The sequence below is a fragment of the Stigmatopora argus genome, unplaced genomic scaffold, assembly GCF_051989625.1.
Source record: "Stigmatopora argus isolate UIUO_Sarg unplaced genomic scaffold, RoL_Sarg_1.0 HiC_scaffold_35, whole genome shotgun sequence".
Taxonomy (NCBI): Eukaryota; Metazoa; Chordata; class Actinopteri; order Syngnathiformes; family Syngnathidae; genus Stigmatopora; species Stigmatopora argus.
Genome location: NW_027520049.1, coordinates 293,274 through 317,494, shown reverse-complemented (window position 1 = coordinate 317,494; position 24,221 = coordinate 293,274). Strand labels below are relative to the sequence as shown.

Below are 24,221 nucleotides of genomic sequence, written 5' to 3'. Positions count from 1 at the left end.
ACCTTTTTAAACATTAAAACCGGGCCCAGGAGGGTGATTTACCCGAAGAAATGACACTTTTGACCCGGCAATTTGACCCTAATTGCAGTTAAAAAAATGTCCACAGTGTGGCAGAGTTCTGCGGGTTCCATAGCGGCCCAGTGCGTACATTGGAACATGTGGAAAAAGTTGGAAAAATGTTAAAAATGGTCGAAAATGGTTAAAATCAACCCAGAAATAGTGCATCGAAAGCCCGCAGAAAGTTTTGGAAACGATCGGTAAATTTGGGAAAATGTCAAAAATGGTCGAAAATGTTTAAAATCAACCCAGGAATAGTGCATCGAAAGCCCGCAGAAAGTTTTGGAAAAGATCGGTAAATTTGGGAAAATGTCAAAAATGGTCGAAAATGTTTAAAATCAACCCAGGAATAGTGCATCGAAAGCCCGCAGAAAGTTTTGGAAAAGATCGGTAAATTTGGGAAAATGTCAAAAATGGTCGAAAATGTTTAAAATCAACCCAGGAATAGTGCATCGAAAGCCCGCAGAAAGTTTTGGAAAAGATCGGTAAATTTGGGAAAATGTCAAAAATGGTCGAAAATGTTTAAAATCAACCCAGGAATAGTGCATCGAAAGCCCGCAGAAAGTTTTGGAAAAGATCGGTAAATTTGGGAAAATGTCAAAAATGGTCGAAAATGTTTTAAATCAACCCAGGAATAGTGCATCTAAAGCCCGCACAAAGTTTTGAAAAACGTGGGTAAACTTGTTAAAAATAAAAAGGGCAAAATGTTTTAAATCAATCAACCCAGGCAAAGTGCAGACATGAATATCGGGCACTGGAGGTGATTTTCCTGGGTAAAAGACAGCCATAAACGTCGGCGCGACCAAATACGACGACATACGACCATTCTCAAAAGTGCCCAAAATGCACTAAAATTGGTTTTAAATCAGCACTCATCGATCAAATACAAATATTATATATTTAATACAAATATTTGACCTTTTTAAACATTAAAACCGGGCCCAGGAGGGTGATTTACCCGAAGAAATGACACTTTTGACCCGGCAATTTGACCCTAATTGCAGTAAAAAAAAATGTCCACAGTGTGGCAGAGTTCTGCGGGTTCCATAGCGGCCCAGTGCGTACATTGGAACATGTGGAAAAAGTTGGAAAAATGTTAAAAATGGTCGAAAATGGTTAAAATCAACCCAGAAATAGTGCATCGAAAGCCCGCAGAAAGTTTTGGAAACGATCGGTAAATTTGGGAAAATGTCAAAAATGGTCGAAAATGTTTAAAATCAACCCAGGAATAGTGCATCGAAAGCCCGCAGAAAGTTTTGGAAAAGATCGGTAAATTTGGGAAAATGTCAAAAATGGTCGAAAATGTTTAAAATCAACCCAGGAATAGTGCATCGAAAGCCCGCAGAAAGTTTTGGAAAAGATCGGTAAATTTGGGAAAATGTCAAAAATGGTCGAAAATGTTTAAAATCAACCCAGGAATAGTGCATCGAAAGCCCGCAGAAAGTTTTGGAAAAGATCGGTAAATTTGGGAAAATGTCAAAAATGGTCGAAAATGTTTAAAATCAACCCAGGAATAGTGCATCGAAAGCCCGCAGAAAGTTTTGGAAAAGATCGGTAAATTTGGGAAAATGTCAAAAATGGTCGAAAATGTTTTAAATCAACCCAGGAATAGTGCATCTAAAGCCCGCACAAAGTTTTGAAAAACGTGGGTAAACTTGTTAAAAATAAAAAGGGCAAAATGTTTTAAATCAATCAACCCAGGCAAAGTGCAGACATGAATATCGGGCACTGGAGGTGATTTTCCTGGGTAAAAGACAGCCATAAACGTCGGCGCGACCAAATACGACGACATACGACCATTCTCAAAAGTGCCCAAAATGCACTAAAATTGGTTTTAAATCAGCACTCATCGATCAAATACAAATATTATATATTTAATACAAATATTTGACCTTTTTAAACATTAAAACCGGGCCCAGGAGGGTGATTTACCCGAAGAAATGACACTTTTGACCCGGCAATTTGACCCTAATTGCAGTAAAAAAAAATGTCCACAGTGTGGCAGAGTTCTGCGGGTTCCATAGCGGCCCAGTGCGTACTGGTTTGTATAAAAAGTAGCCCATTTCGGTTCTGGGGGGTTATTTTCCCCGGAAAAAGTGCCTAAAATGTGGGTGCATGTATTATTGATGATTTTGTGTAAAATTAGTCTTCCAGGGAGGTTCTGGGGGGATTTTAAGCCAGAAATAGTGCCCCAAATTGGGGTAAATTGCGTCAAAAATAGTGGTTGCATTATAACCGGTCTTGTGTGGTTCTGGTTGGTCCATTTAACCTGAATTTTTGTCTCATATGAGGGTAGATGTATATTGACCATTCTGTATAAAATAATCTTCCAGGGTAGTTGTGAAGTAAAGTTATGCCACAAACAGTGTGCCTAATTTGGGCACTTTTATGACAACGAGTGCTTGTGTTGGAACTGTTCCTGACCGGTGTTTGTTGGTTCACTTACCCAGGAATTGTGCCTCATTTGTGGGTAGATGTATAATTCACCATTTTGTATAAAATTAGTCTTCCAGGGAGGTTCTGGGGGGATTTTAAGCCAGAAATAGTGCCCCAAATTGGGGTAAATTGCGTCAAAAATAGTGGTTGCATTATAACCGGTCTTGTGTGGTTCTGGTTGGTCCATTTAACCTGAATTTTTGTCTCATATGAGGGTAGATGTATATTGACCATTCTGTATAAAATAATCTTCCAGGGTAGTTGTGAAGTAAAGTTATGCCACAAACAGTGTGCCTAATTTGGGCACTTTTATGACAACGAGTGCTTGTGTTGGAACTGGTCCTGACCGGTGTTTGTTGGTTCACTTACCCAGGAATTGTGCCTCATTTGTGGGTAGATGTATAATTCACCATTTTGTGTAAAATTAGTCTTTCCAGGGCCGTCCTGGGGTGATGTTTAGCCAGAAATAGTGTCCCAATTACGGGCACTTGTATTAGAGCAGTGCAGGTCGGTTCGGGGGTCAATTTCACCCCGGAAAAGCTTCCCAAAAAACGGTCACTTGTATAACAAACGAGGATATAACTGATAAGTTACACTTTACCCTTTAGTTTGAGCTCAACTACCCGTGAAATGACTCTCTTGTGCTGGAACGACCCTCAACGACTACTAAACCACATCAAATGTTTAGTTACGAGTAAAGTAGTGGTTAGCCAGTAGGCTAACATGTGCAGCAGTGAGGCACAACAGCGTCGACCGAATCACAGTGGCCAACAATAAACTTTCGCGGAGTGAAATTATTTAAAGGACGTGTTTCCTAAAACCAAGTGAGACTAGCATTATTGCGGCATAATAAATAAATACAATTGAGATACAAACGATAACTTTGTTGATTTGTGTCCCAATTACGGGCACTTGTATTAGAGCAGTGCAGGTCGGTTCGGGGGTCAATTTCACCCCGGAAAAGCTTCCCAAAAAACGGTCACTTGTATAACAAACGAGGATATAACTGATAAGTTACACTTTACCCTTTAGTTTGAGCTCAACTACCCGTGAAATGACTCTCTTGTGCTGGAACGGTATTTTGACGTAATACCTCCGTTTGTCCGCGAGACGGCAGAAATGAGTCCGGCCAACCGGGACTATTGTTTCAAAGTAATCAAGCGGGTACTAGGAGTTTCCCTCTCCGAGAAAAGCCACTCTCCATCGGGCAAGTTTCTAGTCGTAATACCAAAGTTTTACAAAAGTGGGTAAAAACTGTCACAATGCCCAGATAAGTGTTCCAAAAGCCGGGGAAAGATATTTAGAGTCATCGGGGGGTACAGTTGGGAAAAAAGTTGAACGTGGCTAAAAACGGTCTTCGTGCCCAGAATGGTGTTCCAAATGCTGGGTAATTGCATGGGGTGTCATCTGTGGAAAAAGTTGGAAAAATGTTAAAAATGGTCGAAAATGGTTAAAATCAACCCAGAAATAGTGCATCGAAAGCCCGCAGAAAGTTTTGAAAAAGATCGGTAAATTTGGGAAAATGTTAAAAATGTTCGAAAATGTTTAAAATCAACCCAGGAATAGTGCATCGAAAGCCCGCAGAAAGTTTTGGAAACGATCGGTAAATTTGGGAAAATGTCAAAAATGGTCGAAAATGTTTAAAATCAACCCAGGAATAGTGCATCGAAAGCCCGCAGAAAGTTTTGGAAACGATCGGTAAATTTGGGAAAATGTCAAAAATGGTCGAAAATGTTTAAAATCAACCCAGGAATAGTGCATCGAAAGCCCGCAGAAAGTTTTGGAAACGATCGGTAAATTTGAGAAAATGTCAAAAATGGTCGAAAATGTTTAAAATCAACCCAGGAATAGTGCATCGAAAGCCCGCAGAAAGTTTTGAAAAAGATCGGTAAATTTGGGAAAATGTTAAAAATGGTCGAAAATGTTTAAAATCAACCCAGGAATAGTGCATCGAAAGCCCGCAGAAAGTTTTGGAAAAGATCGGTAAATTTGGGAAAATGTTAAAAATGGTCGAAAATGTTTAAAATCAACCCAGTAATAGTGCATCGAAAGCCCGCAGAAAGTTTTGGAAACGATCGGTAAATTTGGGAAAATGTCAAAAATGGTCGAAAATGTTTAAAATCAACCCAGGAATAGTGCATCGAAAGCCCGCAGAAAGTTTTGGAAACGATCGGTAAATTTGGGAAAATGTCAAAAATGGTCGAAAATGTTTAAAATCAACCCAGGAATAGTGCATCGAAAGCCCGCAGAAAGTTTTGGAAACGATCGGTAAATTTGGGAAAATGTCAAAAATGGTCGAAAATGTTTAAAATCAACCCAGGAATAGTGCATCGAAAGCCCGCAGAAAGTTTTGGAAACAATCGGTAAATTTGGGAAAATGTCAAAAATGGTCGAAAATGTTTAAAATCAACCCAGGAATAGTGCATCGAAAGCCCGCAGAAAGTTTTGGAAACGATCGGTAAATTTGGGAAAATGTCAAAAATGGTCGAAAATGTTTAAAATCAACCCAGGAATAGTGCATCGAAAGCCCGCACAAAGTTTTGAAAAACGTGGGTAAACTTGTTAAAAATAAAAAGGGCAAAATGTTTTAAATCAACCCAGGAATAGTGCATCTAAAGCCCGCACAAAGTTTTGAAAAACGTGGGTAAATTTGTTAAAAATAAAAAGGGCAAAATGTTTAAAATCAACCCAGGAATAGTGCATCTAAAGCCCGCACAAAGTTTTGAAAAACGTGGGTAAACTTGTTAAAAATAAAAAGGGCAAAATGTTTTAAATCAACCCAGGAATAGTGCATCTAAAGCCCGCACAAAGTTTTGAAAAACGTGGGTAAACTTGTTAAAAATAAAAAGGGCAAAATGTTTTAAATCAATCAACCCAGGCAAAGTGCAGACATGAATATCGGGCACTGGAGGTGATTTTCCTGGGTAAAAGACAGCCATAAACGTCGGCGCGACCAAATACGACGACATACGACCATTCTCAAAAGTGCCCAAAATGCACTAAAATTGGTTTTAAATCAGCACTCATCGATCAAATACAAATATTATATATTTAATACAAATATTTGACCTTTTTAAACATTAAAACCGGGCCCAGGAGGGTGATTTACCCGAAGAAATGACACTTTTGACCCGGCAATTTGACCCTAATTGCAGTTAAAAAAAATGTCCACAGTGTGGCAGAGTTCTGCGGGTTCCATAGCGGCCCAGTGCGTACTGGTTTGTATAAAAAGTAGCCCATTTCGGTTCTGGGGGGTTATTTTCCCCGGAAAAAGTGCCTAAAATGTGGGTGCATGTATTATTGATGATTTTGTGTAAAATTAGTCTTCCAGGGAGGTTCTGGGGGGATTTTAAGCCAGAAATAGTGCCCCAAATTGGGGTAAATTGCGTCAAAAATAGTGGTTGCATTATAACCGGTCTTGTGTGGTTCTGGTTGGTCCATTTAACCTGAATTTTTGTCTCATATGAGGGTAGATGTATATTGACCATTCTGTATAAAATAATCTTCCAGGGTAGTTGTGAAGTAAAGTTATGCCACAAACAGTGTGCCTAATTTGGGCACTTTTATGACAACGAGTGCTTGTGTTGGAACTGGTCCTGACCGGTGTTTGTTGGTTCACTTACCCAGGAATTGTGCCTCATTTGTGGGTAGATGTATAATTCACCATTTTGTGTAAAATTAGTCTTTCCAGGGCCGTCCTGGGGTGATGTTTAGCCAGAAATAGTGTCCCAATTACGGGCACTTGTATTAGAGCAGTGCAGGTCGGTTCGGGGGTCAATTTCACCCCGGAAAAGCTTCCCAAAAAACGGTCACTTGTATAACAAACGAGGATATAACTGATAAGTTACACTTTACCCTTTAGTTTGAGCTCAACTACCCGTGAAATGACTCTCTTGTGCTGGAACGACCCTCAACGACTACTAAACCACATCAAATGTTTAGTTACGAGTAAAGTAGTGGTTAGCCAGTAGGCTAACATGTGCAGCAGTGAGGCACAACAGCGTCGACCGAATCACAGTGGCCAACAATAAACTTTCGCGGAGTGAAATTATTTAAAGGACGTGTTTCCTAAAACCAAGTGAGACTAGCATTATTGCGGCATAATAAATAAATACAATTGAGATACAAACGATAACTTTGTTGATTTGTGTCCCAATTACGGGCACTTGTATTAGAGCAGTGCAGGTCGGTTCGGGGGTCAATTTCACCCCGGAAAAGCTTCCCAAAAAACGGTCACTTGTATAACAAACGAGGATATAACTGATAAGTTACACTTTACCCTTTAGTTTGAGCTCAACTACCCGTGAAATGACTCTCTTGTGCTGGAACGGTATTTTGACGTAATACCTCCGTTTGTCCGCGAGACGGCAGAAATGAGTCCGGCCAACCGGGACTATTGTTTCAAAGTAATCAAGCGGGTACTAGGAGTTTCCCTCTCCGAGAAAAGCCACTCTCCATCGGGCAAGTTTCTAGTCGTAATACCAAAGTTTTACAAAAGTGGGTAAAAACTGTCACAATGCCCAGATAAGTGTTCCAAAAGCCGGGGAAAGATATTTAGAGTCATCGGGGGGTACAGTTGGGAAAAAAGTTGAACGTGGCTAAAAACGGTCTTCGTGCCCAGAATGGTGTTCCAAATGCTGGGTAATTGCATGGGGTGTCATCTGTGGAAAAAGTTGGAAAAATGTTAAAAATGGTCGAAAATGGTTAAAATCAACCCAGAAATAGTGCATCGAAAGCCCGCAGAAAGTTTTGAAAAAGATCGGTAAATTTGGGAAAATGTTAAAAATGTTCGAAAATGTTTAAAATCAACCCAGGAATAGTGCATCGAAAGCCCGCAGAAAGTTTTGGAAACGATCGGTAAATTTGGGAAAATGTCAAAAATGGTCGAAAATGTTTAAAATCAACCCAGGAATAGTGCATCGAAAGCCCGCAGAAAGTTTTGGAAACGATCGGTAAATTTGGGAAAATGTCAAAAATGGTCGAAAATGTTTAAAATCAACCCAGGAATAGTGCATCGAAAGCCCGCAGAAAGTTTTGGAAACGATCGGTAAATTTGAGAAAATGTCAAAAATGGTCGAAAATGTTTAAAATCAACCCAGGAATAGTGCATCGAAAGCCCGCAGAAAGTTTTGAAAAAGATCGGTAAATTTGGGAAAATGTTAAAAATGGTCGAAAATGTTTAAAATCAACCCAGGAATAGTGCATCGAAAGCCCGCAGAAAGTTTTGGAAAAGATCGGTAAATTTGGGAAAATGTTAAAAATGGTCGAAAATGTTTAAAATCAACCCAGTAATAGTGCATCGAAAGCCCGCAGAAAGTTTTGGAAACGATCGGTAAATTTGGGAAAATGTCAAAAATGGTCGAAAATGTTTAAAATCAACCCAGGAATAGTGCATCGAAAGCCCGCAGAAAGTTTTGGAAACGATCGGTAAATTTGGGAAAATGTCAAAAATGGTCGAAAATGTTTAAAATCAACCCAGGAATAGTGCATCGAAAGCCCGCAGAAAGTTTTGGAAACGATCGGTAAATTTGGGAAAATGTCAAAAATGGTCGAAAATGTTTAAAATCAACCCAGGAATAGTGCATCGAAAGCCCGCAGAAAGTTTTGGAAACAATCGGTAAATTTGGGAAAATGTCAAAAATGGTCGAAAATGTTTAAAATCAACCCAGGAATAGTGCATCGAAAGCCCGCAGAAAGTTTTGGAAACGATCGGTAAATTTGGGAAAATGTCAAAAATGGTCGAAAATGTTTAAAATCAACCCAGGAATAGTGCATCGAAAGCCCGCACAAAGTTTTGAAAAACGTGGGTAAACTTGTTAAAAATAAAAAGGGCAAAATGTTTTAAATCAACCCAGGAATAGTGCATCTAAAGCCCGCACAAAGTTTTGAAAAACGTGGGTAAATTTGTTAAAAATAAAAAGGGCAAAATGTTTAAAATCAACCCAGGAATAGTGCATCTAAAGCCCGCACAAAGTTTTGAAAAACGTGGGTAAACTTGTTAAAAATAAAAAGGGCAAAATGTTTTAAATCAACCCAGGAATAGTGCATCTAAAGCCCGCACAAAGTTTTGAAAAACGTGGGTAAACTTGTTAAAAATAAAAAGGGCAAAATGTTTTAAATCAATCAACCCAGGCAAAGTGCAGACATGAATATCGGGCACTGGAGGTGATTTTCCTGGGTAAAAGACAGCCATAAACGTCGGCGCGACCAAATACGACGACATACGACCATTCTCAAAAGTGCCCAAAATGCACTAAAATTGGTTTTAAATCAGCACTCATCGATCAAATACAAATATTATATATTTAATACAAATATTTGACCTTTTTAAACATTAAAACCGGGCCCAGGAGGGTGATTTACCCGAAGAAATGACACTTTTGACCCGGCAATTTGACCCTAATTGCAGTAAAAAAAAATGTCCACAGTGTGGCAGAGTTCTGCGGGTTCCATAGCGGCCCAGTGCGTACTGGTTTGTATAAAAAGTAGCCCATTTCGGTTCTGGGGGGTTATTTTCCCCGGAAAAAGTGCCTAAAATGTGGGTGCATGTATTATTGATGATTTTGTGTAAAATTAGTCTTCCAGGGAGGTTCTGGGGGGATTTTAAGCCAGAAATAGTGCCCCAAATTGGGGTAAATTGCGTCAAAAATAGTGGTTGCATTATAACCGGTCTTGTGTGGTTCTGGTTGGTCCATTTAACCTGAATTTTTGTCTCATATGAGGGTAGATGTATATTGACCATTCTGTATAAAATAATCTTCCAGGGTAGTTGTGAAGTAAAGTTATGCCACAAACAGTGTGCCTAATTTGGGCACTTTTATGACAACGAGTGCTTGTGTTGGAACTGGTCCTGACCGGTGTTTGTTGGTTCACTTACCCAGGAATTGTGCCTCATTTGTGGGTAGATGTATAATTCACCATTTTGTGTAAAATTAGTCTTTCCAGGGCCGTCCTGGGGTGATGTTTAGCCAGAAATAGTGTCCCAATTACGGGCACTTGTATTAGAGCAGTGCAGGTCGGTTCGGGGGTCAATTTCACCCCGGAAAAGCTTCCCAAAAAACGGTCACTTGTATAACAAACGAGGATATAACTGATAAGTTACACTTTACCCTTTAGTTTGAGCTCAACTACCCGTGAAATGACTCTCTTGTGCTGGAACGACCCTCAACGACTACTAAACCACATCAAATGTTTAGTTACGAGTAAAGTAGTGGTTAGCCAGTAGGCTAACATGTGCAGCAGTGAGGCACAACAGCGTCGACCGAATCACAGTGGCCAACAATAAACTTTCGCGGAGTGAAATTATTTAAAGGACGTGTTTCCTAAAACCAAGTGAGACTAGCATTATTGCGGCATAATAAATAAATACAATTGAGATACAAACGATAACTTTGTTGATTTGTGTCCCAATTACGGGCACTTGTATTAGAGCAGTGCAGGTCGGTTCGGGGGTCAATTTCACCCCGGAAAAGCTTCCCAAAAAACGGTCACTTGTATAACAAACGAGGATATAACTGATAAGTTACACTTTACCCTTTAGTTTGAGCTCAACTACCCGTGAAATGACTCTCTTGTGCTGGAACGGTATTTTGACGTAATACCTCCGTTTGTCCGCGAGACGGCAGAAATGAGTCCGGCCAACCGGGACTATTGTTTCAAAGTAATCAAGCGGGTACTAGGAGTTTCCCTCTCCGAGAAAAGCCACTCTCCATCGGGCAAGTTTCTAGTCGTAATACCAAAGTTTTACAAAAGTGGGTAAAAACTGTCACAATGCCCAGATAAGTGTTCCAAAAGCCGGGGAAAGATATTAAGAGTCATCGGGGGGTACACTTGGGAAAAAAGTTGAACGTGGCTAAAAACGGTCTTCGTGCCCAGAATGGTGTTCCAAATGCTGGGTAATTGCATGGGGTGTCATCTGTGGAAAAAGTTGGAAAAATGTTAAAAATGGTCGAAAATGGTTAAAATCAACCCAGAAATAGTGCATCGAAAGCCCGCAGAAAGTTTTGAAAAAGATCGGTAAATTTGGGAAAATGTTAAAAATGTTCGAAAATGTTTAAAATCAACCCAGGAATAGTGCATCGAAAGCCCGCAGAAAGTTTTGAAAAAGATCGGTAAATTTGGGAAAATGTTAAAAATGGTCGAAAATGTTTAAAATCAACCCAGGAATAGTGCATCGAAAGCCCGCAGAAAGTTTTGAAAAAGATCGGTAAATTTGGGAAAATGTTAAAAATGGTCGAAAATGTTTAAAATCAACCCAGGAATAGTGCATCGAAAGCCCGCAGAAAGTTTTGGAAAAGATCGGTAAATTTGGGAAAATGTTAAAAATGTTCGAAAATGTTTAAAATCAACCCAGGAATAGTGCATCGAAAGCCCGCAGAAAGTTTTGGAAACGATCGGTAAATTTGGGAAAATGTCAAAAATGGTCGAAAATGTTTAAAATCAACCCAGGAATAGTGCATCGAAAGCCCGCAGAAAGTTTTGGAAACGATCGGTAAATTTGGGAAAATGTCAAAAATGGTCGAAAATGTTTAAAATCAACCCAGGAATAGTGCATCGAAAGCCCGCAGAAAGTTTTGGAAACGATCGGTAAATTTGGGAAAATGTCAAAAATGGTCGAAAATGTTTAAAATCAACCCAGGAATAGTGCATCGAAAGCCCGCAGAAAGTTTTGGAAACGATCGGTAAATTTGGGAAAATGTCAAAAATGGTCGAAAATGTTTAAAATCAACCCAGGAATAGTGCATCGAAAGCCCGCAGAAAGTTTTGGAAAGGATCGGTAAATTTGGGAAAATGTCAAAAATGGTCGAAAATGTTTAAAATCAACCCAGGAATAGTGCATCGAAAGCCCGCAGAAAGTTTTGGAAACGATCGGTAAATTTGGGAAAATGTCAAAAATGGTCGAAAATGTTTAAAATCAACCCAGGAATAGTGCATCGAAAGCCCGCAGAAAGTTTTGGAAACGATCGGTAAATTTGGGAAAATGTCAAAAATGGTCGAAAATGTTTAAAATCAACCCAGGAATAGTGCATCGAAAGCCCGCAGAAAGTTTTGGAAACGATCGGTAAATTTGGGAAAATGTAAAAATGGTCGAAAATGTTTAAAATCAACCCAGGAATAGTGCATCGAAAGCCCGCAGAAAGTTTTGGAAACGATCGGTAAATTTGGGAAAATGTCAAAAATGGTCGAAAATGTTTAAAATCAACCCAGGAATAGTGCATCGAAAGCCCGCACAAAGTTTTGGAAACGATCGGTAAATTTGGGAAAATGTCAAAAATGGTCGAAAATGTTTAAAATCAACCCAGGAATAGTGCATCGAAAGCCCGCAGAAAGTTTTGGAAAAGATCGGTAAATTTGGGAAAATGTCAAAAATGGTCAAAAATGTTTAAAATCAACCCAGGAATAGTGCATCGAAAGCCCGCAGAAAGTTTTGGAAAAGATCGGTAAATTTGGGAAAATGTCAAAAATGGTCGAAAATGTTTAAAATCAACCCAGGAATAGTGCATCGAAAGCCCGCAGAAAGTTTTGGAAACGATCGGTAAATTTGGGAAAATGTCAAAAATGGTCGAAAATGTTTAAAATCAACCCAGGAATAGTGCATCGAAAGCCCGCAGAAAGTTTTGGAAACGATCGGTAAATTTGGGAAAATGTCAAAAATGGTCGAAAATGTTTAAAATCAACCCAGGAATAGTGCATCGAAAGCCCGCAGAAAGTTTTGGAAACGATCGGTAAATTTGGGAAAATGTAAAAATGGTCGAAAATGTTTAAAATCAACCCAGGAATAGTGCATCGAAAGCCCGCAGAAAGTTTTGGAAACGATCGGTAAATTTGGGAAAATGTCAAAAATGGTCGAAAATGTTTAAAATCAACCCAGGAATAGTGCATCGAAAGCCCGCACAAAGTTTTGGAAACGATCGGTAAATTTGGGAAAATGTCAAAAATGGTCGAAAATGTTTAAAATCAACCCAGGAATAGTGCATCGAAAGCCCGCAGAAAGTTTTGGAAAAGATCGGTAAATTTGGGAAAATGTCAAAAATGGTCAAAAATGTTTAAAATCAACCCAGGAATAGTGCATCGAAAGCCCGCAGAAAGTTTTGGAAAAGATCGGTAAATTTGGGAAAATGTCAAAAATGGTCGAAAATGTTTAAAATCAACCCAGGAATAGTGCATCGAAAGCCCGCAGAAAGTTTTGGAAACGATCGGTAAATTTGGAAAATGTAAAAATGGTCGAAAATGTTTAAAATCAACCCAGGAATAGTGCATCGAAAGCCCGCAGAAAGTTTTGGAAACGATCGGTAAATTTGGGAAAATGTCAAAAATGGTCGAAAATGTTTAAAATCAACCCAGGAATAGTGCATCGAAAGCCCGCACAAAGTTTTGGAAACGATCGGTAAATTTGGGAAAATGTCAAAAATGGTCGAAAATGTTTAAAATCAACCCAGGAATAGTGCATCGAAAGCCCGCAGAAAGTTTTGGAAAAGATCGGTAAATTTGGGAAAATGTCAAAAATGTTTAAAATCAACCCAGGAATAGTGCATCTAAAGCCCGCACAAAGTTTTGAAAAACGTGGGTAAACTTGTTAAAAATAAAAAGGGCAAAATGTTTTAAATCAATCAACCCAGGCAAAGTGCAGACATGAATATCGGGCACTGGAGGTGATTTTCCTGGGTAAAAGACAGCCATAAACGTCGGCGCGACCAAATACGACGACATACGACCATTCTCAAAAGTGCCCAAAATGCACTAAAATTGGTTTTAAATCAGCACTCATCGATCAAATACAAATATTATATATTTAATACAAATATTTGACCTTTTTAAACATTAAAACCGGGCCAAGGAGGGTGATTTACCCGAAGAAATGACACTTTTGACCCGGCAATTTGACCCTAATTGCAGTTAAAAAAAAATGTCCACAGTGTGGCAGAGTTCTGCGGGTTCCATAGCGGCCCAGTGCGTACTGGTTTGTATAAAAAGTAGCCCATTTCGGTTCTGGGGGGTTATTTTCCCCGGAAAAAGTGCCTAAAATGTGGGTGCATGTATTATTGATGATTTTGTGTAAAATTAGTCTTCCAGGGAGGTTCTGGGGGGATTTTAAGCCAGAAATAGTGCCCCAAATTGGGGTAAATTGCGTCAAAAATAGTGGTTGCATTATAACCGGTCTTGTGTGGTTCTGGTTGGTCCATTTAACCTGAATTTTTGTCTCATATGAGGGTAGATGTATATTGACCATTCTGTATAAAATAATCTTCCAGGGTAGTTGTGAAGTAAAGTTATGCCACAAACAGTGTGCCTAATTTGGGCACTTTTATGACAACGAGTGCTTGTGTTGGAACTGGTCCTGACCGGTGTTTGTTGGTTCACTTACCCAGGAATTGTGCCTCATTTGTGGGTAGATGTATAATTCACCATTTTGTGTAAAATTAGTCTTTCCAGGGCCGTCCTGGGGTGATGTTTAGCCAGAAATAGTGTCCCAATTACGGGCACTTGTATTAGAGCAGTGCAGGTCGGTTCGGGGGTCAATTTCACCCCGGAAAAGCTTCCCAAAAAACGGTCACTTGTATAACAAACGAGGATATAACTGATAAGTTACACTTTACCCTTTAGTTTGAGCTCAACTACCCGTGAAATGACTGTCTTGTGCTGGAACGACCCTCAACGACTACTAAACCACATCAAATGTTTAGTTACGAGTAAAGTAGTGGTTAGCCAGTAGGATAACATGTGCAGCGTGAGGCACAACAGCGTCGACCGAATCACAGTGGCCAACAATAAACTTTCGCGGAGTGAAATTATTTAAAGGACGTGTTTCCTAAAACCAAGTGAGACTAGCATTATTGCGGCATAATAAATAAATACAATTGAGATACAAACGATAACTTTGTTGATTTGTGTCCCAATTACGGGCACTTGTATTAGAGCAGTGCAGGTCGGTTCGGGGGTCAATTTCACCCCGGAAAAGCTTCCCAAAAAACGGTCACTTGTATAACAAACGAGGATATAACTCAGGGGTCCCCAAACTTTTTCCTGTGAGGGCCACATAACTTTTCCCTTCTCTGATGGGGGGCCGGTGTCAGTTTGTAACAGAAAAAGTGTGACGATCGTAGGGGAGCTTAATTTTTTTTTATTGTTTTCCAGAAAGCCACACATAACCAAATAACCCTTTCCAGGTTCTTTACAGAAAAAAGTCAGAAAACAAATAATAACACTATTAATGAAATAAATAATAACTAAATAACCCCCTCTGAGTTCTTCACATAAAAAACAGGAAATAAATAACACTATTTATGAAATAAATAAGAACTAAATAACTCTCTCTGGGTTCTTCATAGAAAAAAAGCCATGGAACATTAACTTTCTGTTGTGCCATGCACAATCTTAACAGATAAAAGTTCAGCTCAGTTGTCAGAGCAGAATCTCTCTGACACATATGAGCAGTCTCCTAAAGTTCTTGTGTTTCTTCCTTATAATCCTTTTGTTCCAATAGGCTTGTAGACACCGCTGTTTGCAGCTCTCATCAACTTCCCTGTGAAAACCACAAAGGAAGCAGGTTGAGAAACTGAACTAAGTGAAACCGCACCTACACAGCACAATACATTTCACTACCAGTATGGTTGTAAAGATGGATTTTATCCCAGTAGATTTTATTATGATTATATTTGTTTATGCTCAGAATGACTCATTCAAATCAGAAAAGTGAGCTTACCTATGTCTGTTCATCAGTGTGAACTGTGGGCCTGCATCTGGCTGGTGAGAAGTTGAATATCAGGTTCCATTCTAGTTACAGCCAGTCTCAAGCACTGATGCAAATGTTCATCTGTCAATCTTGATCTCATCGGAGTTTTCAGCAGTTTCATGCGAGAAAAGGTTTTCTCGCAGATATACGTGCTGCCAAAAACTGAGGACATTTTCATTGCATGTTTTTTGATGTTTGGATATGTGTCGTTTGGGAGGGAGGCATAGAAGTCAATGAGACTGTTGAGCTTGAATGCGTCTTTCAGAACATCACAGTTCTGTAACTCAGCCAACTCAAACTGATATGAAGGCTGGGCTTCATCAATGTGGGCAACAAAGGGGTTCTGAAAAAGACGGATTTCTTTTGCATGAACATGTAGTTCAGTGAATCGCACACCGAACTCCGCCTTCAGCATTTCCAGTGCTTCCACGCACTTTTCAGCTGGGAACGCGACCGCTGGGTTCTCTGTCGACAGGTTTTGGGTAGCAGGAAGATGGACAAAGTTGCGCTTTTTCACTTGTTCCAAAAGCAGCGCTAATTTCACCTCAAATGCTTTTATGTGTGAATACATGTCGCAAATGAGTTTCCCTTCGCCTTGTAGCTGCAAGTTAAGGTGGGTAAGTATTTCTGTCACGTCTGTTAAAAATGCGAGGTGCCATTTCCATTCTGGGTTGATCAGCTCTGGGACCGTTTTGTCTTTTAAATGAAGAAACGCGTTAATTTCGGGTGGAAGCTCGTAAAAACGCCTCAAAACTCTGCCCCGGCTCAGCCATCGGACCTCTGTGTAGTACAGCACATCTCCGTGCGTAGACTCCAGTTCAGACAGGAATTCTTGGAACTGCCTGTGTTTAAGTCCCTTTGCCCTGATGAAGTTTATGCACAACACCACGACCTTCATTACAGAATCCCACGTCAACACTTTGCAGCACAGTGCTTGCTGGTGAATTAGGCAGTGGACTCGTAGCGGGGCTGTGAGACCCCTTTTTTCCAACTCACGGTTCATGCGTCCTATTAAACCGCGAGTTTCGCCCACCATGCTAGGAGCCCCGTCAGTCGTGATGCTAGCCAGCTTTGACCAGTCCAGCTCCAACTTCTCCATGGTTTGGCACACTTTGTCAAAAATATCCTCTCCCGTTGTGGTCCCTTTGAGACTTTGGAGGGCTGCCAGATCCTCGCATATCTCAAAGTTTGCGCTAACTCCACGAATAAAAATGAGCAGTTGCGCTGTGTCTTGCACGTCCGTGCTTTCACTGAAAAAAAGTCAAATTCTTTCGTCTTCTGCTGCAGCTGGGCATAGACATTATTCCCGATTTCTTCAACGCGTCTGGTGATTGTACTCGCCGACAGACTTACGGCATTAAATGCATCTTTCTTCTCGGGACACACTTCCTCCACGACAACATCCATACATTTCTTAAAAAACTCTCCGTCAGTGAAAGGCTTACCGTTGCTTGCTATCAGTTTAGCAACCCGAAAGCTGGCCCGAACGGATGCCTGGTTCAGCTGAGCTTGGCGTAGAAATGTAGTCTGCTGAGATAATAGTCCAACTTTTAGCTTTGAGAGTTTGTCTCCTCGTATTTGGCCTTGCACGCTATCGTACTTGTCCTTGTGACTGGATTCGTAGTGCCGGCGAAGATTGTATTCTTTGAATACTGCGACCGTCTCTTGACAGATGAGACAAACAGCCTTTTCCTTGCATTGAACAAAAAAATAATCGTTTGTCCACTGCAGGTTAAATACCCTGCATTCTGAATCAATTTTTCTCTTAACTAACCTTTTCGCCATTATTCCGTTCTCAAACAGGTTCAGGTTGCACAGTTTTTATATGCTTGAATAGCATCGCAATAGCCATGGTACCAGGGCTCCGCCCTCACCTGCGATCGTCCAGATGTCTCGCTAACACTCTGCTCACACATGCAACGGTGGAATGCCCGCATGCATCAAAGGCAAACACTCTCCCCGCGCGTGTCACCAAAGGAGCAATGCGAAGGCCCGATTCACTGGGAAGATTTGTGGGCTCAGCAGGGGTGCAATGAACCAAACACAAGATTAAAACGTCCCAGTCTTCAAGGCCAAATAGGAAAATAAATCCGATAGCGTCTCTGGTATTGTTCAGAGGGCCGGTCCAAATGTGCCGGCGGGCTGCATCCCAAAAAAAAAAAAATTAAAAAAAAAAAAAAAAAAAAAAATTAAAAAAAAAAATAATAAATTAAAAAAAAAAAAAATAATAAAAAAAAACATAGCGTCTCTGGTATTGTTCAGAGGGCCGGTCCAAATGTGCCGGCGGGCCGTATCCGGCCCGCGGGCCGTAGTTTGGTGACCCCTTAGGCTAAGAGCAACAGGAGCAATTATCTGAAAAAAGGCCTGAACAAGCTCCGTAGCGCTACCCGAAAATCGCCGGGCAAAACACCCAAGGGACCCCCTGTCAATTCTGCGCACAAAAAGAATATGCTGTCTGCAACTTCCATCGTTGCACCAGGCCGAGGAGATGGGAGCGGCGTGGTCGGCCGCGGAGCTGGGAGCGGCGTGGTCGGCCGCGGAGCTGGGAGCGGCGTGGTCGGCCGCGGAGCTGGGAGCGGCGTGGTCGGCCGCGGAGCTGGGAGCGGCGTGGTCGGCCGCGGAGCTGGGAGCGGCGTGGTCGGCCGCGGAGCTGGGAGCGGCGTGGTCGGCCGCGGAGCTGGGAGCGGCGTGGTCGGCCGCGGAGCTGGGAGCGGCGTGGTCGGCCGCGGAGCTGGGAGCGGCGTGGTCGGCCGCGGAGCTGGGAGCGGCGTGGTCGGCCGCGGAGCTGGGAGCGGCGTGGTCGGCCGCGGAGCTGGGAGCGGCGTGGTCGGCCGCGGAGCTGGGAGCGGCGTGGTCGGCCGCGGAGCTGGGAGCGGCGTGGTCGGCCGCGGAGCTGGGAGCGGCGTGGTCGGCCGCGGAGCTGGGAGCGGCGTGGTCGGCCGCGGAGCTGGGAGCGGCGTGGTCGGCCGCGGAGCTGGGAGCGGCGTGGTCGGCCGCGGAGCTGGGAGCGGCGTGGTCGGCCGCAGAGCTGGGAGCGGCGTGGTCGGCCGCGGAGCTGGGAGCGGCGTGGTCGGCCGCGGAGCTGGGAGCGGCGTGGTCGGCCGCGGAGCTGGGAGCGGCGTGGTCGGCCGCGGAGCTGGGAGCGGCGTGGTCGGCCGCGGAGCTGGGAGCGGCGTGGTCGGCCGCGGAGCTGGGAGCGGCGTGGTCGGCCGCGGAGCTGGGAGCGGCGTGGTCGGCCGCGGAGCTGGGAGCGGCGTGGTCGGCCGCGGAGCTGGGAGCGGCGTGGTCGGCCGCGGAGCTGGGAGCGGCGTGGTCGGCCGCGGAGCTGGGAGCGGCGTGGTCGGCCGCGGAGCTGGGAGCGGCGTGGTCGGCCGCGGAGCTGGGAGCGGCGTGGTCGGCCGCGGAGCTGGGAGCGGCGTGGTCGGCCGCGGAGCTGGGAGCGGCGTGGTCGGCCCAGGAGCTGGGAGCGGCGTGGTCGGCCCAGGAGCTGGGAGCGGCGTGGTCGGCAGAGGAGCTGGGAGCGGCGAGGTCGGCCGAGAAGCCTGATCAGGGGCTCGAGCGTCCAGGCCCTGCCTCTGCTTCTCCCTGCGACGTGGCGCTCGCCGCCGCCTCCGGGAGGGCGTCACAGCATGCCGACCACCACGTGGTGGCCCATCGTAGCTGGCCAGCCAACCAGGTGAAATACTTCGCTGCTGCGCCTCCCCAAAAAAACAAGACGGGCGGTGTTCGAAACTCCTACCGGAGCCCCCCCGCCGGCCGCCACGCGGTGGTCCTGTGTAGATGGCCCGCGGACCTGGCAGATGCTGGGCGGGGTAATCCAGGTCTGAGTAGTCGGAGGGGAAAATGCGATCCTTCGCCAGTGGGGCATAACGTTCAGCGTCTTTAGTTGGAGCGTATCGGATTCCGTATCGGCTAAGAAAATAGCCGTCCCAGACCGAATCTCCAGCATCCAGCTCACCTAGCCGCTGGCCGTCCTCCTCTTCAGAAAGGTCGGAGTCCCAATATCCAGGCTCTAAGTCTATTAGCCCCCCGTCGTCCTCACCTTCAGAAAAGTCCGTGTCCCAACGGACAAAAACTTGGCGTTCCAAAGGGGCCGAGGGAGGCTGGCGTCGACGAGCGCGTCGGCTCGAGCGTGGGTAGCCTCCCGCTGGGTCCATTATGGCCGGATCATTCTGTTATGATCCCGCTGCGTCGCTGGGTCGTCGCAGCGCGATCGGGGGTATCAGTTACGGTCGCGCCGCGGCGCGACCGTAGATGTAGGTAGGGACCCAAATGCAGGAGGCAGGAGAGGACGAGGCATTAGCGTGATAACGAGTCCTTTAATGCATCAACCAAACGTGGAAAACAAACGTGGCCGCATGCGGCGCGCATACGGACAGAGGCAAACAGAATGGCAACAGCATAACGACCGCTAGCTACCGCTAGCAACCGCTAACAACTGTGAACGATAAAGTATGTTCCGGCGACGTGTGATGACGAGTCGCTTACTTAAATACAGGAACCAAAAGTAAACATTGAATTGGCTACAGCCGGTACGTGTCGACGGCAACCCAGGAGGGCCAAAAGGGCACTCCTGACAAGTAGGAGCGTTATGTGATCATTGTGGCGCCGACACTACTTCTAGTGCGGCTTTAAACATTTTTTTCCATTAGATTCTTCTGCATGCATACTCCCATTGATTATCATTGATTAGCAACAGTGCGACAATGTTGTCAAAAGATCTCAGAGAACGTTTGTACTTTAAAAGTGGTGACATTACTACAAATAGCACACATTTTAGTGTATTTTTCCTTTTAAATTTTGAGTATGGCTCTCACAGAATAACAATTAAAAATATGAATTGTTTATGGCTCTCTCCGTCAAAAAGGTTCCCGACCCCTGCCGTAGGGTAAGAAGAATATACATTCAAGCAGCCTGTAATTGAAAAAAGCTTAATGCACACAACCAGGGTAAAATACCCAAAGAAATCCTCTTATTCACATGCCTAAATAAAGATTATTTGATGAATTAAGATTATGACTTGAATCAAGACTATTCTTTGTTAATTGGCAGGTTTATATTCGCAGCTGCAAAAGTTTCCTAAATTGTATAATGTGCACATCCAAAATAAATAACTTTTAATGATAGTTATTATTATCCAATTCTAATCTTTCATTCATTCATTCATTCATCTTTCATACCGCGCATCCTTGGAAGGGTTGCGGGGTTTGCTGGAACCTTACCCAGCCGACTTGGGCGAAAGGCAGTCTACACCCTAGACTGGTCACCAGTCAGCCGTAGGGACACAGAGAGACAAAACGACCATACTCACTCACAAACATACCATATCGAGCCTGCCCCTGGCCGCACCGAAGTCGGGCGGGTGAACCTCTACACCACAAGGCGGCCTTAACAAAAACAAAATAACAAGCAAATAAATTAATAATAATAATAATAATTATAATAATAATAATAATAATAATAATAATAATAGTAATAATAATAATAATGACGATCATGATAAATATAATAATACAATACTAGTAGTAATAATAATGATGATGATGATGATGATGGTAATCATGCTAACAATAATAATAATAATAATCGTCATGATGACGATGATGATGAGAATGATGATAATAATGATAATAATCATACTAACAATAATAATAATCGTCATGATAATAATCATAATCGTAATAATCATAAAAATAAACCCCATGATACAGAATTATATTTTCATTCATTCATCTTCCACACCGTGCATCCTCGCAAGGGTTGCAAAGGCTTCTGCAGCTGACTTCGGGCGAAAGCCAGAGTACACCTTAGACTGGTTGCCAGTCATCTGACCATTCGCACAAAAAAATCATACCGCCACCACCATAAATCGATCCATTGCCTGCCCGCACCGAAGTCGGGAGAGTAAATAGCTTGAAAACATTTGAGAGAGCAACACTACACAGCATTATATCTTGAATAAAGACTTCCATCTAGTGGCCTCATTGAACATCCTTAATGGCTGTGATCGTCTCTGTCTCTCCCCCTATTTCTCACTCCCTCCCATAAATTTTCAAATATCTTCCCATCCCTTAACTACACGCTAATTATATATATATATATATATATATATCTTTTCATGTAAGTGTGCACAACCTGCTTTCGTACAGGGTAACACTGGACCCCCGACAAGGAGGATGCAAGTGTCATCCTCCCATATTCTAAACTTCATGTGGTTACATTTTAAGTTGTTTCACTTTTAAAAAAATATTCCCATGGAAAACGAGGATTTTTTTTAAGAATTCCATAATCTCAAATATCATATCTGATACATAGATTTCAATTTTTAATGTGATAAAATGGATGTTTAACCCCTTCATGCCTGGATTTAGTTAACACACATACAACATTGGAGGATATATATATATATATATATATATATATATATATATATATATATATATATATATATATATATATATATATATATATATATATATATATATTTATATATATATAAGCATTTATCTGCTCATCTTGAAATGTATACGAGGTCACGAGTGATCACTTACTTACGGGTTTGAATAAAACAATGAAAGCGTGTGAACCTGCGAAAAGTTGTTTTATATATACGTATATATATACGTATATATATATACGTATATATATATACATACGTATATATACACGTATATATATACATACGTATATATATACGTATATATATATATGTATATATATATATATACCTATATATATATATATATATATATACCTATATATATATATACCAGGCCAAAGACAAACAACCATCCTCACTCCCAGTAATACCGCAATTAGAAGGAATCGAGCCCACGCCTGCCCACATTGAAGTCAGTCGAGTGAACCTCTACACCAGGGGTCCCCAAACTTTTTCCTGTGAGGGCCACATAACTTTTCCCTTCTCTGATGGGGGGCCGGTGTCAGTTTGTAACAGAAAAAGTGTGACGATCGTAGGGGAGCTTAATTTTTTTTTATTGTTTTCCAGAAAGCCACACATAACCAAATAACCCTTTCCAGGTTCTTTACAGAAAAAAGTCAGAAAACAAATAATAACACTATTAATGAAATAAATAATAACTAAATAACCCCCTCTGAGTTCTTCACATAAAAAACAGGAAATAAATAACACTATTTATGAAATAAATAAGAACTAAATAACTCTCTCTGGGTTCTTCATAGAAAAAAAGCCATGGAACATTAACTTTCTGTTGTGCCATGCACAATCTTAACAGATAAAAGTTCAGCTCAGTTGTCAGAGCAGAATCTCTCTGACACATATGAGCAGTCTCCTAAAGTTCTTGTGTTTCTTCCTTATAATCCTTTTGTTCCAATAGGCTTGTAGACACCGCTGTTTGCAGCTCTCTCATCAACTTCCCTGTGAAAACCACAAAGGAAGCAGGTTGAGAAACTGAACTAAGTGAAACCGCACCTACACAGCACAATACATTTCACTACCAGTATGGTTGTAAAGATGGATTTTATCCCAGTAGATTTTATTATGATTATATTTGTTTATGCTCAGAATGACTCATTCAAATCAGAAAAGTGAGCTTACCTATGTCTGTTCATCAGTGTGAACTGTGGGCCTGCATCTGGCTGGTGAGAAGTTGAATATCAGGTTCCATTCTAGTTACAGCCAGTCTCAAGCACTGATGCAAATGTTCATCTGTCAATCTTGATCTCATCGGAGTTTTCAGCAGTTTCATGCGAGAAAAGGTTTTCTCGCAGATATACGTGCTGCCAAAAACTGAGGACATTTTCATTGCATGTTTTTTGATGTTTGGATATGTGTCGTTTGGGAGGGAGGCATAGAAGTCAATGAGACTGTTGAGCTTGAATGCGTCTTTCAGAACATCACAGTTCTGTAACTCAGCCAACTCAAACTGATATGAAGGCTGGGCTTCATCAATGTGGGCAACAAAGGGGTTCTGAAAAAGACGGATTTCTTTTGCATGAACATGTAGTTCAGTGAATCGCACACCGAACTCCGCCTTCAGCATTTCCAGTGCTTCCACGCACTTTTCAGCTGGGAACGCGACCGCTGGGTTCTCTGTCGACAGGTTTTGGGTAGCAGGAAGATGGACAAAGTTGCGCTTTTTCACTTGTTCCAAAAGCAGCGCTAATTTCACCTCAAATGCTTTTATGTGTGAATACATGTCGCAAATGAGTTTCCCTTCGCCTTGTAGCTGCAAGTTAAGGTGGGTAAGTATTTCTGTCACGTCTGTTAAAAATGCGAGGTGCCATTTCCATTCTGGGTTGATCAGCTCTGGGACCGTTTTGTCTTTTAAATGAAGAAACGCGTTAATTTCGGGTGGAAGCTCGTAAAAACGCCTCAAAACTCTGCCCCGGCTCAGCCATCGGACCTCTGTGTAGTACAGCACATCTCCGTGCGTAGACTCCAGTTCAGACAGGAATTCTTGGAACTGCCTGTGTTTAAGTCCCTTTGCCCTGATGAAGTTTATGCACGACACCACGACCTTCATTACAGAATCCCACGTCAACACTTTGCAGGACAGTGCTTGCTGGTGAATTAGGCAGTGGACTCGTAGCGGGGCGGTGAGACCCCTTTTTTCCAACTCACGGTTCATGCGTCCTATTAAACCGCGAGTTTCGCCCACCATGCTAGGAGCCCCGTCAGTCGTGATGCTAGCCAGCTTTGACCAGTCCAGCTCCAACTTCTCCATGGTTTGGCACACTTTGTCAAAAATATCCTCTCCCGTTGTGGTCCCTTTGAGACTTTGGAGGGCTGCCAGATCCTCGCATATCTCAAAGTTTGCGCTAACTCCACGAATAAAAATGAGCAGTTGCGCTGTGTCTTGCACGTCCGTGCTTTTGTGACATACTAGAGTGTTTGATCTATTAGTGTGACATACTAGAGTGTTTGATTTATTAGTGTGACATACTAAAGTGTTTGATTTATTAATGATTGAATGTTGAGAATGCACAACGAGTTTGGATTGAATGTGTGTATCGG

At 42.4% G+C, this 24,221-nt stretch overlaps 2 protein-coding genes across 2 annotated transcripts; both read right to left on the bottom strand.

The window, feature by feature from the left end:
• Positions 1-14,594: 14,594 nt before the first annotated feature.
• LOC144070341 (general transcription factor II-I repeat domain-containing protein 2-like) lies at positions 14,595-17,390 on the bottom strand. Its single transcript, XM_077594900.1, has 2 exons — positions 15,197-17,390; positions 14,595-15,016 (listed from the first exon to the last, which is right to left on the bottom strand). The coding sequence occupies exon 1, from the start codon at positions 16,323-16,325 to the stop codon at positions 15,210-15,212; it is 1,116 nt and encodes a 371-aa protein (XP_077451026.1). The 5' UTR covers positions 16,326-17,390; the 3' UTR covers positions 14,595-15,016; positions 15,197-15,209.
• A 4,808-nt stretch (positions 17,391-22,198) lies between these two features.
• Positions 22,199-23,749, bottom strand: LOC144070339 (general transcription factor II-I repeat domain-containing protein 2-like). Its single transcript, XM_077594899.1, has 2 exons — positions 22,803-23,749; positions 22,199-22,622 (listed from the first exon to the last, which is right to left on the bottom strand). The coding sequence occupies exon 1, from the start codon at positions 23,728-23,730 to the stop codon at positions 22,816-22,818; it is 915 nt and encodes a 304-aa protein (XP_077451025.1). The 5' UTR covers positions 23,731-23,749; the 3' UTR covers positions 22,199-22,622; positions 22,803-22,815.
• Between the last annotated feature and the right edge of the window lie 472 nt (positions 23,750-24,221).